General features: G+C 32.6%; 1 protein-coding gene across 8 annotated transcripts in view; it reads right to left on the bottom strand.

Moving 5' to 3' along the window:
• The window catches only part of Tanc2 (tetratricopeptide repeat, ankyrin repeat and coiled-coil containing 2), a 429,902-nt gene that overhangs the window by 161,729 nt on the left and 253,854 nt on the right, over positions 1-14,319 (bottom strand). For all 8 annotated transcript variants that reach the window (XM_048798117.1, XM_048798120.1, XM_048798121.1 and 5 more), the window contains one exon: positions 5,317-5,580. In XM_048798117.1, the coding sequence (XP_048654074.1) occupies positions 5,317-5,580 (264 nt within the window). The remainder of the gene's footprint in view (positions 1-5,316; positions 5,581-14,319) is intronic.

Here is a 14,319-nt window from a genome sequence, read left to right as displayed (position 1 = left end):
CTAAAAAAAAAAAAAAAAAAAAAAAGGACTGGGGATGCAGCTCAGTGATAGAACTGGTCCAATCCCTAGTACTGTAAAAAACTTCAATAACAAAGAAATCATTGTTTTATAATACACAAAGTAAGTAGTGTACTTTCTACTAAAATCAGAAGGAAAAAATATACCAAAAGCATGGTCCATAAAAAAATTTTGATAAATATACCTCACCAAAATTTGAAATTTTAGTGACTCAAAATATACCAATAAAATATGAAAAGATAAGCAATAGATTGGGAGAAAATATTTGCAAACACATGTCTGATACAAATTGTATCCAGAATATATAACACATTCTTAAAAATCAGTAAGAATCAAAAACAAAAATGTACAAAAAGATTTGAACAGAAATTTCATTAAGGAAGATGTGTATATAGCTAATATATACACAAAATAGGTCAACATTATTAAGCATTAGCAAAATATAAATTGAAATCACAATTAAACAGCATTTCACACCTATTAGAATAACTACAAACAATACTAAAGATAAAACAATAACAAGTGGGGAAGGAAATATGGAGAAACAAACAGGAAAACTTGTACTTTGCTGAAAGAAATGCAGAACTGTATAATCACTTTGAAAAACAGTTTGGCAATTTTTTTAAAAAATTTAAAAATAAATTTGCCATATCATACAACAATTCTACTCCTAGGTGTTTATCTAAGGGAAATGAAAATATGTCTATCCAGACTTAATGCAAATATTTGTAACAGCACTATTCATAATTGCCCCAAATTGGAAATAACTTAAATGTCTCTCAATTGGTAAATAGATAGGTAAAATGTGGCAGACACATATGTTTGGAAGACTCTTGAAATAAAGAGCAACAAACTACTGATACATTCTTTGTCATAGATTAACCTTAAAAGCAGCAAGTGAAAGAAACCAGACAGAAATCATAGTGTATGACTCCATTTAAATTAAACAGTCTAGAAAATATAAATCTATAAAGTCAGAAAATAGATTATTAGCTACCTGGGACTGGAGGTGAGAATGGGATTATCTGGTGGCAATAATAATTTTTGGCTGGTTTGGATACTGATCTTTGGTTTATACTCTCAGTAAAATGGAACACCTTAAGTAAACTATCCAATTTTTACAATTAGGTTGTCTTTAAGCAACATTAAAAGTAGGTATTTCAGATAAAGGCTTTGTTTCCTATAACTTATTTTTATACCAATGACAAGAAAAAAATCCTTCCAGAAAGACAAGAGGCAAAATATATTTTTTATCTGTTTTTAAAGTTGCAGTAGGATTTATATACATAAAGTGTACTCAATTAACTTTTATATATGTACATACCACATGACCACCATTTGGATCAAGATATAAAAAGCTTCCTTAGTCAATAGCCCTACCAAAGGTAACTGCTACTTTGATTCTATCATCATAGTAGTGACTGTTTTTCTTAATTTTTATATAAATGTAAATACTTCATCTAGTTTATATTCTTTCAAATCTGAATTCTCATATTCAATGTTGTCTATTAACAGCAATACATTCTTTTTCACTGCTATACACAATTTATTCATCAACCCTACTAATTGATAAATATTTGGGTGGATTTTAGATTTTTGGGTTATTTTGAATAAAAAAAATACATTCTTTTTTTGTTTTTATCCTCTCCAGATGTATTATTATTTTTATCTTAATTTGTTATAAATGACAGAAGAATGCATTACAATTACAAACATTCTTACAGTTGTCTTCTGTTGAACATACTTATTTTTCATGGGCATTCTATGTGAGTGGAATTGCTAGATTTTTGGTAAAATATAATATAGTTATATCTTTAACAGATCCTGCCAAACAGCTTTTCAAAGTGGTAGAACCAATTTATTAACATACTCCCATTATTGATGCATCACAGTTTCAATTGCACCATATCCCTGTCAATATTATTTCTTTTAGTTTTGTGGGTCTGGTAGAGTGGCATCTCATTGTCAAGAACTGTGAAAGATCTCGTATATCATCCTACTTGTAAACTAAAAAACCTGGGGCACTAGAAGAAGACATGAGATTTTTGAGTCCGAGATGAAAGGCAGTTTATAACTCTTAGCAATTAGAGATAGCCAGAGGATCAACACTCATGCCAGTTCCCTGAACACCAATTTTCACAGGCAAACATGAAGATGGCTAGGTGATACCTGTACATGCAGATGGTTGTAACAGAAGAGAGGACTATAGATTAGTTTGTACTTTTTATGATTTTATATAAACACAGTATCTATTTTTTAAAAGATGCCTTCTTTCACCCAGCATAATTGAGTTTTGTATGTCTTATTGCAGTACTAATAGTTCTTTTTCCTTTTATTGCTGAGTAGTATTCTATTGCACATACACACTGCAATTTGTATATTCACTCACCTGTTGATGAACATTTGGGATGTTTGCAGTTTTAGGCTATTATAAACAAAGCTGATATGTTCATTTATGTATATATTTTTTAGACTATATGCTTTAATTTCTCTTATATAAATCCTGTTGATTTTCTGACCTCACATCTCTTACATATATCAAAACCAAATGTAGCTATATCATTATAGATATACACATACATAAATATATAGATTTTAAAGAATAAGAAATATTAACTCTTGTGGAGAGGTAGGAGGTAGTGGCTATTCCCTTTTCTTTCATATTTTTGGAAGTATATAGTATATAAATCAGATAAAAATTATAATACATATAAACCTTTAATTCCTAAAATATGTAAGGCTAGCACTGGGCAAAGAGACTAAGGCTCATTTTTTTTGCTTTGTCTTCTTCTTTGACCTCTCTGTATTTAAAAAAATAACTAATAAATGTTACATTTTAAGATAAAAAACTCTCTCAAGCTATTTTCTCTACTCATATTAACATAGCCTTCAATCAGGTAATTCATTACTTGTAATTTTCCAAAACAGAAGAAGATTTTCACTATTATTCCTAACTTCAGGCTTTCCTTCTTCAATTTAGTCTATATAGATGGATATTTACAGTCATTTTTCTAATCTGCAAATTTGGTAATACAGCTACTCCTAGACCCTTTCAAGTATTCTCTACTATTAGTAAGATAAAAATGCCAGTTCATTTCTAGTTGAATAAAAAGGCTTTCTGGTCAAACATTAAAAAATTATGTTGCCAGTTGTTAACACGTAATGATAAATGCTGTTGTACACTCCACTTATTACAGAGAACCACAGATTGTGATTTGGGAAGAATGAGATACTGAGATATTAAAAATAAGTCCAAAACTGTTTTATGACTGGTCTATATTAATATCTCATATACATAGTGCTTTCTTTAAATGAAGGTACCTTGATTTTATTTTTTGTAATCTCTGCTACAAGATGAATATATCCTATGGTAGAATGAAAAGGAATTGTAACTGGATTTAAAAGCAGATTTCATATATGGTCAGTTCATTCATTAATGTGCTTACTCAACCAATAATTATGAAGCATCTACTGAAGTATTCTCAGTTACTAATCTCAAAAAGTTTACATTATAGTAGTTAGACCAATACATTTACACAATAGCTGTCGTTAACACAAAAGGAAAAAAAAATATATGTTGGACGGAAGAGCCTAGAGGATGAAGCAATTAATGACTGGGGAAAGTTTCATGAAGGAGGGAGATTGTGAGTTCAGCCTGGAAAGGTAGCCAGGCAGATGGATGATTTGGTAGGTGCCTTGTGGCTTATCACTGACTCATGGTTAGTTACATGTAGTTCTAATGACTTTTCAAGACTAAGATTAAAATAATAAATTCACTAAGGCTTGGTTCCGGGGTCTCTCTTCTCACAGGTCTCTCAGTTCTGGTATTGCCTGGAAGGCACAAGATAACTACAAGAGGGGGAAGGGAATGGTTGGCAAATATAGAGAACAATTGTGAGATATGCTTGGGCTGAGAAGCCTGAGGAAGGGCTGAATAGGTTTTAACCAAATGAGAAGGTTCTTGATTAATAATACACTGAAAAATGGTTCTAGGGGATATAGAGAAAATGCACTGGTGAGCAATAAGGAAAAAGGGGTGCAGAATGCTAATGCTGTTAAGTGACTGGGATACACGGCCATGAATTAATATAATACATTGAAACTTATGTAGCTCAACTGAATGAACTAGAGCTTTTATCTCTATTTCTCCTACACAGTATTCAATGCCTTTCTCAAAAAATAGATCCAGAATTTTCTTATAAATCTTTGTAGCTTAGGAAGTAAACTGGGATACATTTTAAAGTTGAGTAGCTGGATTTCCCCATTTACATATAAGCTAGGATTTATATGCTTTTCCTTCTGGAAAAATACAATTTCCATAAAATTAGAGAATTTTAGGATTCTAATATGATATGGTAGTTGGGGATCAATATATTTAGAAGGATCTAGGAGAAGAAATATTTAAAAGTGGACAATCATAAAGAATTAGTAAGAAATCTTCTGCAATTACTAATCTTCCAGATTAGCCAGTCTCCCATAATGACACCTGATACATCTCCCAGAATTAAGTACAAAAAAATAATGATTTAGAATAGGCAGGAAATGGGAACTGGGAAGGGTAATATGCACCACTCTATCATCTGAGTAACAATTATATCTGGGAAATAAGAGCTCTTGACTACAATAAGTTTTTATTATTCTACATCACTTAGATAAATCTACACAGGCATTTATCAAGAAAGTTAAGAAAGACAAACATAAATTTTATTTTGTAGTCTGGACAAAGTCCAGATGGTGATGCATTTTGATAATGCCAGAATGTCTATTTCTATAAAACTGCTTGGTTTTAAATATTAAATAGCAACTTAACTGTATTAAAAATATCCCTTGACATCATTTCTGATTAGCTGTTAAAGAATGACGACTCCACATTTCAGTCACTTAACCTTCTCTATCTTTCTTTTACAACTGCATTTGCTAGAAGTATGAGTTGTTCTCTAGAAATACAGGTACCTGGTGATTCTTCTAGGAAAAAACTAAAATCTCAAACTAAAATTCTTTCATTCTGATGTAAGAAAAAGAATTTATTAGTTTGATGATATACTTGATAAGCTGTTTCTGATATAATGTGTGTTTTTGCATATTACGGGAGCAGAACTAAGCAATCACTTGAGAAAGATGAATCTTCCCCAAGTTCAAAGAAATATACACATGTACCTATATTACCAAAGCATAAAGAATGGTTTAATGAAGATTAATAGAAAATTTAAATGTTTTTAGAAGAGAATTTATTTTCACTTCTATATGTACTCCAGTGAAATGGTTATTTAAAAACAAAAACAAAACAAAATATCTTACCTGCTACTGAATTTGGCCGTGGCATAAGATACAAAGGAATAGACTGCACTGACTGAGATAAAACTGTTTCCAAATTTCTCTCTGGGATCTTATTCAGACTATACGTAGAAGCAGTCATGTTTTCATCTACTCGATATAGACAGGAGTCCATGCTGGATTTTTGAGTCTGCCAAGGTTTTAGGTTTCCTCCAGATCCTAATTCTTTACTGCTTTCTCCAACATATTTTGTGCGTTCCATGTTTTCAGAATAGCTTGTCAAAGTAGCTGGAAAAGAGTGAAATGAATTACAAAAACAGAAAGTAGAGATTAATCTGTTAATGATTATTACAATTTATGATTAGATAATAAGAATATTAGTAACATTATTTTTAAGTTACTGATGATCATTACATTTCGATCATGAAGTTTAAATAATTAAAACCACAACACAACCATTTCTCAGATATAGTTAACAACTCTATTTAAAAGAACAAAGTAAATTCATACAACAGTGCTAAAGAACCTAGAACTAGGACCTATCAGTGTTAAATTTTTTAGAATTTCATGAAAAGGGAATTTATATATAAATTTCAGAGATTTCTGGAGAGTTACAGAGGCCCTCAAACGATTTCTATATTCTTGTTATTCCATTCATTCCCCCACTTAAGTTTATTTCCTGGCCCTTTAAGTATAACAAAGAATTAGAATAAAATAAACACTATCTAAGTAGAATCTATTAAAGCAGAAAAAGTATTCCCTAATAAGGAAGCAATACAGGCCATTCTTGTATAGCTCCTTCCTGCATCTCTAATCCTTAATATATCATTTCTGAATAGCTATTAAAGAATAATGACTTTAATTAACAAATAACTGAAAGGTCTTCTAGAACTTTATCTAATCTTAGCAATAATTATACATGAATAGTAACATTTTCATCAACTTTGGAAATGAAAGAATTAAAAACATTAAAATCTAGATTACAAAAAATAGAAATAATTATAAAAGAATAAAAGATGGCATCCCAGGAGTTTTTATAGTTAGTTCATTTTCTCTTTTTACATTACAAATGTACCTATTGCCAAAGAAAAGATCTAAACTCATAAGGTAGTTTCCATAATCCTTTTCAGTGAAGTTTTTCTTGTTGTTAATTTAAGTGGACTTGTGGGTTTTGCAGTCACAAGGGAAGAATAAGAATTACAAAGGAAAATCTAAATTCCTTTTTAAGAAAGTTAAGTCTACCTTTGTTGACACAAAATATAAAAGGATGGAAGAAGAGACCGAAGTAAACTAAAAAAAAATTTAAAAGATGACATGAGAGAATAGGACACATGTTTCCTGAAAAAGAAAATTAGAAATATCACAGAATACCTTTGGAAACCTATGGATTTTAGAAGCTAAGTTCCTATATTTATTATCCTCTCTGGCTCACTTAGTGATTAGTTGTATAAACCTTAAAAATAGACAAACTGTGCTCATTGGGGGAGACAGCTAACAAAATTAAAGTGGGGAAAATTATATTCCTACATTTTGGCTTGACTTAGAGTACAAGAAACCAAGGATACAGTAGGTGGTGGCAAATTCAAGAATGAAAGGAAAACAGTTTCTGAAACGCAAAAAATCTTTCAAAAAATTCTTTCAAAAGGAAAAACAGGGAGAACAAATGTGAACAAATTAGGGACTGAAAAGTAACTCAGAGGCCTAACACCCAAAGTTTTGGATAAGCAGGAAAGAAATAACACCCAGAAAAAGCTCAGATGTGTATTAAACAAAGTTCCTTTTTCTCCTACTACATCATAAGCATTAATAATATTAGTAATTATAATAAATTCATATTCAGTCAGTGCTTTATAACTTTCATTTTCTTATTTTATTTTTTGTGGTACTAATGGATGCTTGGCAAGATTAGGCATCTTGCTGTTACATAACTAGTAAGTGGCCAGGTAACAATTTATTTGTGGTCTTAATAATTTACTACCTTATATTGTTATTTAACTATTTTGTAGATATACTTTGTCCCCTGCACTAGATGGTATGATTTTTTTGGAGAGTAGAAACTAGACATTCAGGGTTTTTTTTCCTTCAAATTTAAATGATTAAAAAAAAAAAAAACAACCTTTTAGCACCAGCTCTATAATACCTACACAATAAAAAGGATAAAACAAGTGAGAGCATGCAAACTAAAGCTTTACCTCCATCTACAAAAATCATAGAGATATAGTGGACACTTGGACAATCTGGCAGTTTTGGAGATTACTACAAACATTAACAAAATATATGAGCATAAAAAAATAAATGGACTCATTCTTCAGTGCATTTCTTCTAGCATTTTCACTGAAAATATTTCTACCAAGGATATAAATGTTATGTTACCTGGCAATTATTTAAGTAAAGAAACTTCCCACTTTAATAAAAGGGACAAAATCAGAGAGAGAGAGAGAGAGAGAGAGAGAGAGAGAGAGAGAGAGAGAGAGAGGAGGGGAAGTGGGGTTAGGGAGGGAGGGAGAGAGGGAGGAAGGAAAAGAATACAATAAGAAGACACATTTAGAGACAAAATTTATGACCTGAAGGATAGATTCAGTACTGGCAAAATGTTTAATGTCTTCTGGGAGTATAGTATGACACTCTATCAGTATTTTAAGATGTGATAAAGACTTTTATTTGTGTTAGGGAAACATCATTTTCAATAATGCTCAAGGACTTCAACAAATGTAGCCAGGTGTAGTGGTGTACACCTTTAATTCCAGCTACTTGGGAGGCTAAGTCAGGATGATCATGAGTTCAAGACCAGCCTTAGTAACTTAAGAGTGTGTAAAATAAAAAATAAACAGGGTTGGGGATGTAGCTCTGTGGTAAAGCACCTCTGGGTTCAATCTCTAGGAAGGCAAGAATAATACTTCTTGTAATAATACTTATCCAACTCTCAGTCATTCCAAATGACAATTTCACATTCACCTATATTTGGTCAGCAGTTTTGACAATTTGGAACAGTTTATAAAGCGAGTAAGAGAAAAACATATAAAAGGGCATACTGGCAAGAGATAGCAAAATTATTTAAAAGAAATAAGTTCAATAAAGCTGGAACTTACAGTAGACTTTGGGGGTGAGGCCAGTAGTATGCTGCTAAAAGTTTAATAACTGGTTTTCTGAAGTGCAAAATCAGTAACAAAAACCTCTTATTTGTAGTGTTTGCTGAGCCCTGTGGTGTATAAAGCCTATTTGATGACTGATTTCAAACTATCTATGATTCAAAAACTGGTTCAATAAATTATAGGAACCTTAACAATTGGACCTCTCTACTACTAGCTGGCCAGAGCACACCACTGGGAAGAGCAATGGCGAGAAAACAGACCAGACAGACTAACTTGTAAACCATATTAAAGGGACTAGATTTTATCTTATTTATTCTAAGGACAACTTGTGAACATGATTAAAGGGTTTTGAGGGACATGATTAAAGTTTCATTTAAAAAAAATTAATTTGATTCCAGTCAGTAGAAAAAATTAGAAAAAGGTGTTTGGTTTTTTTTTTGACTTTTTATGTCACAGACCACCTATGGCAATCTCGGTGATTATCTAAGATGAATTTTTCTAGAACAAAATTATGAAAAGCATGAAATAAAGTACAAAAGACTACAGGGGAAACCAATGATGTGAAATACAGTAACCAAAATAAAAAAATAAACTTGTGCTAGAGCAATTTGTGAGCTTCCTTATTAACTTTAAGCTATAATATCTAATTAGTATAATTAGTACTATAATTCAAGATGGTGATAAATAAAAGTGTTTTGTTATATCTACAACAATTAGCATGAAAATATTTGAAATTTTTATTGGTGACAAAATCACAGGTTCTGTTAATACTTCTTTGGTTTGCTACCTATATTCAAAATAGAGAGTTGTCATTTCAGTTAGAAGCTAAAAGAAAAAAAAAGTATGTATATATGTCTGTGTGTGTGAATAATTTTTTTTTTACTATTCAAATTCAAGGACTTCCTGTATCAGAGTATTATCTGGTTGAAGCAGAGAGACAAGTTAGCTTTTATGGTAACCAAATAAGAAACATGAGCCTCTACCAGGAAAGGGAAAAGGAATGAATGGCTTTGGGAGATATCTAAGATGCAGCATCAAATGGACTTGATAATTGGATTAGATGGGAAGAATGAGGTAGAAAACAGTCAATAATTCTATTTTCTGGTTGGGGCAACTGGCTGGTTGATGGTACCATACAGTTAGGGAATAAAGAATAGAACCGGGATTCTAGGAAAGATAATTTTTAGTTCAAGAAGTACACAGTATTTAAAATGTCTATGGGAATTCAAAGAAAGATGTGCAGCAGGAAGCTAGATTATTAAATTGAATCTCAGGAGAATAGAATTAGTCAGATTATAAAGTTGTTAGCATAGCCTTAAGAGTTGACCACAGTATCTTAAAAAGTCTGTTGCTGTGCATGGTGGCAAATACCTGTAATCCTAGCAATTCAGGAAGCTGAGGCAGGAGGATTGCAAGTTGGAAGCCAGCCTCAGCAACTTAGTGAGACCATGACTCAAAAATGATTGTAGAGTGAGAAGAGAGGATGTCCTATAAATGAAACCCAACTTCTGCAAAGGAGTCTGAGAAGGAACAGCCAGAGAGAAGGCAAACCACCAGGAGTGTGTGGGAAAGTAAGGGGAGAGACTATTTAAAAACAAAAATGAGAGACAAGATCTCATGTGTCAAGAAAGATCAAATATAATAAGTATTAAAAATTGTTATAGTCTTTATCCACAGGGAGATGATCTGGTCAAAAATACTCTCAGGCTGGGGTTGTAGCTCAGCTGTAGAGCACTCGCATGGCATGTGCGAGACCCTGGGTTCGATCCTCAGCACCACATAAAAATAAATAAGTGAAATAAAGGTATTGTGTCCAACTACAACTAAAAAATAAATATTAAAAAAATTCTGAATAGAGTAGTAGAGGCAAAAATCGTAATGCCAGGGATTGCAAAGTGAGAGGGGGATGAATCAGAAAAGGTGTGGACAATCTCTCAATAAGCTTGTGAAGGGGAAGGTGGATGACAGAAAGGTGGAAGAGACCTGACCATGTTTATATCTCCATTAAGTGGAATTGAACACAGAAATAGAGAATACAGGAGGCTTTTAAAATTTAGTGGAATGTTTTTGAGGTTCATCAAAATTGTATCACTTCATTCCTGTTTATTTCTGAGTAATATATCATATTGTGTGTGTGTGTGTGTGTGTGTAAATATCACAATTTGTATATTTATTCATCCATGGATGGATAATTGAGTTGTTTCCACCTTTTGGCTATTGTAAATACTGCAGTTGTGAACATTCATGTACAAATATTCACTTGAGTGCTGTTTTCAATTGGGGGGGGTGTCATAAACCTGCTATGCTATATGGTATGTATGTGGTTTTTTAATATCCAAATGACTTATCATTTTATTAACAGCGAGTAAGTATAATTCTTTTAATTTATATATGACAGCAGAATGCATTACAATTCTCATTACATATTTAGAGTACAATTTTTCATATCTCTGGTTGTATACATGGTATATTTCCACCAATTCGTATCTTCATACCTGTACTTTGGATAATAATGATCATCACACATTCCACCATCATTAATTACCCCATGCCCCCTCCTCCCTTCCCCTCTAACCCCTCTATATCTAGAGTTCATCTATTCTTCCCATGCTCCCGCTCCCTATCCCACTATGAATCAGCCTCCTTATATCAGAGAAAACATTCGGCATTTAGTTTTTTGGGACTGGCTAACTTCACTTAGCATTATCTTCTCTTCATTAACTCCTTCCATTTACCTTCAAATGCTATGATTTTATTCTCTTTTATTGCTGAGTAATATTCCATTGTGTATACATGCCACATTTTTAATCCATTCATCTGTTGAAGGGCATCTAGGCTGGTTCCACAGTTTAGCTGTTGTGAATTGTGCTGCTATAAACATTGATGTAGCTGTGTCCCTGTAGTATGTTGTTTTTAAGTCCTTTGGGTATAGACCAAGGAGAGGGATAGCTGGGTCAAATAGTGGTTCCCTTCCCTTTTTCCAAGAAATCTTCATACTGCTTTCCATATTGGCTGCACCAATTTGCAGTCCCACCAGCAGTGTATGAGTGTACCTTCCCCCCTTTATCCTCGCCAACACTTAATATTGTTTGTATGCGTAAGAGCTGCCATTCTGACTGGAGTGAGATGAAATCTTAGAGTGGTTTTGATTTGCATTTCTCTAATTGCTAGTGATGATGAACATTTTTTTTCATGTATTTGTTGATTGATTATACATCATCTTCTGAGAAGTGTCTTTTCAGGTCCTTGGCCCATTTATTGATTGGGTTATTTGATTTTTTTAGTGTTTAGCTTTTTGAGTTCTTTATATACCCTAGTGATTAGTGCTCTAACTGATGTGTGAGGGGTAAGACTTGCTCCCAAGATGCAGGCTCTCTATTCTCCTCACAGATTGTTTCTTTTGCTGAGAAGAAGCTTTTTAGTTTGAGTCCATCCCATTTATTAATTCTTGATTTTAATTCTTGTGCCACAGGAGTCTTATTAAGGAAGTTGGGGGCCTAATCCCACATGATGGAGATTAGGGCCTATTTTTTATTCTATTAGACTCAGGGTCTCTGGTTGTATTCCTAAGTCCTTGATCCATTTTGAATTGAGTTTTGTGCATGCTGAGAGATAGGGGTTTAATTTCATTTTGTTGCATATGGATTTCCAGTTTTCCCAGCACCATTTGTTGAACAGACTACCTTTTCTCCAATGCACGTTCTTGGCACCTTTGTCTAATATAAGATAATTGTAGTTTTGTGGGTTAGTCTCTGAGTCCTCTATTCTGTACCATTGGTCTCCAGTCTGTTTTGGTGCCAATACCATGCTGGGTTTTTTTTTTTTTTTACTATTGCTCTGTAGAATAGTTTAAGGTCTGGTATAGTGATACCACCTGCTTCACTCTTCCTGCTAAGGATTGCGTTAGCTATTCTGGGTCTCTTATTTTTCCAGATGAATTTCATGATTGCTTTTTCTAATTCTATGAGAAATATCATTGGAATTTTGATCAGAATTTCATTAAATCTATATAGTGCTTTTGGAAGTATGGTCATTTTGATAATATTAATTCTGCCTATCCAAGAGCAAGGTAGATCTTTCCATCTTCTAAGGTCTTCTTTGGTTTCTTTCTTTAGTTTTCTATAATTTTCATTATATAGATCTTTCACCTCTTTCGTTAAGTTGATTCCCAAGTATTTTATTTTATTTATTTATTTTTTTGAGGCTATTGAGAATGAAGTTTTCCTCATTTCCCTTTCTGGGGATTTGTCACTGATATAAAGAAATGCTGTTGATTTTATATCCTGATACTTTGCTATGTATGTGTTTTATTTATTAAGGTATAATTAACATGCCACAAAATCTACCAAGTGAAAAATAAAGCTTTGACAAATGTACCCAATTATATTACCACCAACTTTCCATCATCCCCAAAAGTGAGCCTTTGTAGTCACTCCTCACCGCCAATGCCAGATATTAATAGCTAATAATTTGCTATTGCTATAGATTTGCTTTTTTTGAGAATTTCTTGCAATCATATAGTAAGTAGTTTTTTGTTTCTAGCTTCTTTCACTTAGCAAAATGTTTTTGACATTATCCTTGAACTACATATCAGTAGTTTATTCTTTTTATTTGTTCTACATTGACAGTAGAGTGCATTTTGTCATATTATATATACATGGAGTATAACTTAATTCTAATTAGGATCCCATTCTTGCAGTTATACATGATGTGGAGTTTCACTGGTTGTGTATTCATATATGAAGATATGAAAGTTATGTCCTATTCATTCTAGTGTCTTTCCCATTCCCCCTCCCTTCTCTTCATTTTCCTTTGTCTAATCGAATGATCTTCTATACTTCCTTTCCCGCACCCCTATTGTGTATTAGTATCTACATATCAGAGAGAATATTCAGCCTTTGTTTTGGGGGGGATTGGCTTATTTCACTTAGCATGATAGATTCCAGTTTCATTCATTTTTAAAAATGAATATATCACAATCTGCTTATCCATTTGCTAGGTGATGGCTATTCAGGCTCTTTCAAGTTTTCAGATGCTATCATCTGAACATTTGTGTCCCCCTAAAATACATATATTGAAATCCTAACCCCCAAGGTGAGGTTACTAAGTGGGGTCTTTGGGAGATAATTTGATTGTGACTGGGATTAGAGCCTTTATAAAAACACTCTGAAAAAGCTTCCTTGCCACCTCCATCATGTGAGGACACAGCAGGTAGTACTATCATGAGAGAGGACGTTAGTCTTCACCAGATATGGAATATGCCTTGATTGAGGACTTCACAGCCTAAAGAACTGTGAGAAATTTTTGTTTATAAGTTACCCAGTTTTTGTTAGAGAATAAATGGACTAAGACAACAGGTATTATGAACAAAACTGCTTTGAATATACTAAGTACTGATCTTTGCATGGACATATAATTTCTCTTTTGTAGATACCTAGGAACAGCTTGGCCAGGTCAAATGGTAGGTTTTTGTTTAACTTCATTTAGCTGCCAGATAGTTTTTCAAAGTGGCTATTACCCTTTTATAATACATATCAGCAGTGCATGAAAATTCTAGTTGCTCCCACATCTTTGCTAAATCTTGGTATTGTGACTTAGACATTTTCTTAGGTATATAGTGATATCCAACTATTGTTTTAATTTGCATTTTCCAAATGACTATGGATACTGAGCATCTGTCTCTTCGTGTGCTTATATGCCATTTACCTGTGTTCATTTGTGAAATATCTGTTCAAATCTTTTCTTAGTTTATTAAAAATCAAAATATACATCCTTATATTAAGTTGTAAGGGTTCTTCAGGTATTCTGGATCAAATTCCTTTCTGAGGTGAATGTTTTAATAAAATATTTTCTCTTCATTTATGATTTCTTTTTTAAATGAGCACTATTTTTCCTTTTCTTTTCTGTTTTTTTTTTTTTTTTTTTTTTTTTTTTT

This window comes from Marmota marmota, unplaced genomic scaffold (genome assembly GCF_001458135.2).
Source record: "Marmota marmota marmota unplaced genomic scaffold, marMar, whole genome shotgun sequence".
In the NCBI taxonomy this organism is placed as follows: domain Eukaryota; kingdom Metazoa; phylum Chordata; class Mammalia; order Rodentia; family Sciuridae; genus Marmota; species Marmota marmota.
The sequence above is the reverse complement of the archived record's forward strand: the minus strand, read 5'-3'. Positions and strand labels throughout refer to the sequence as shown.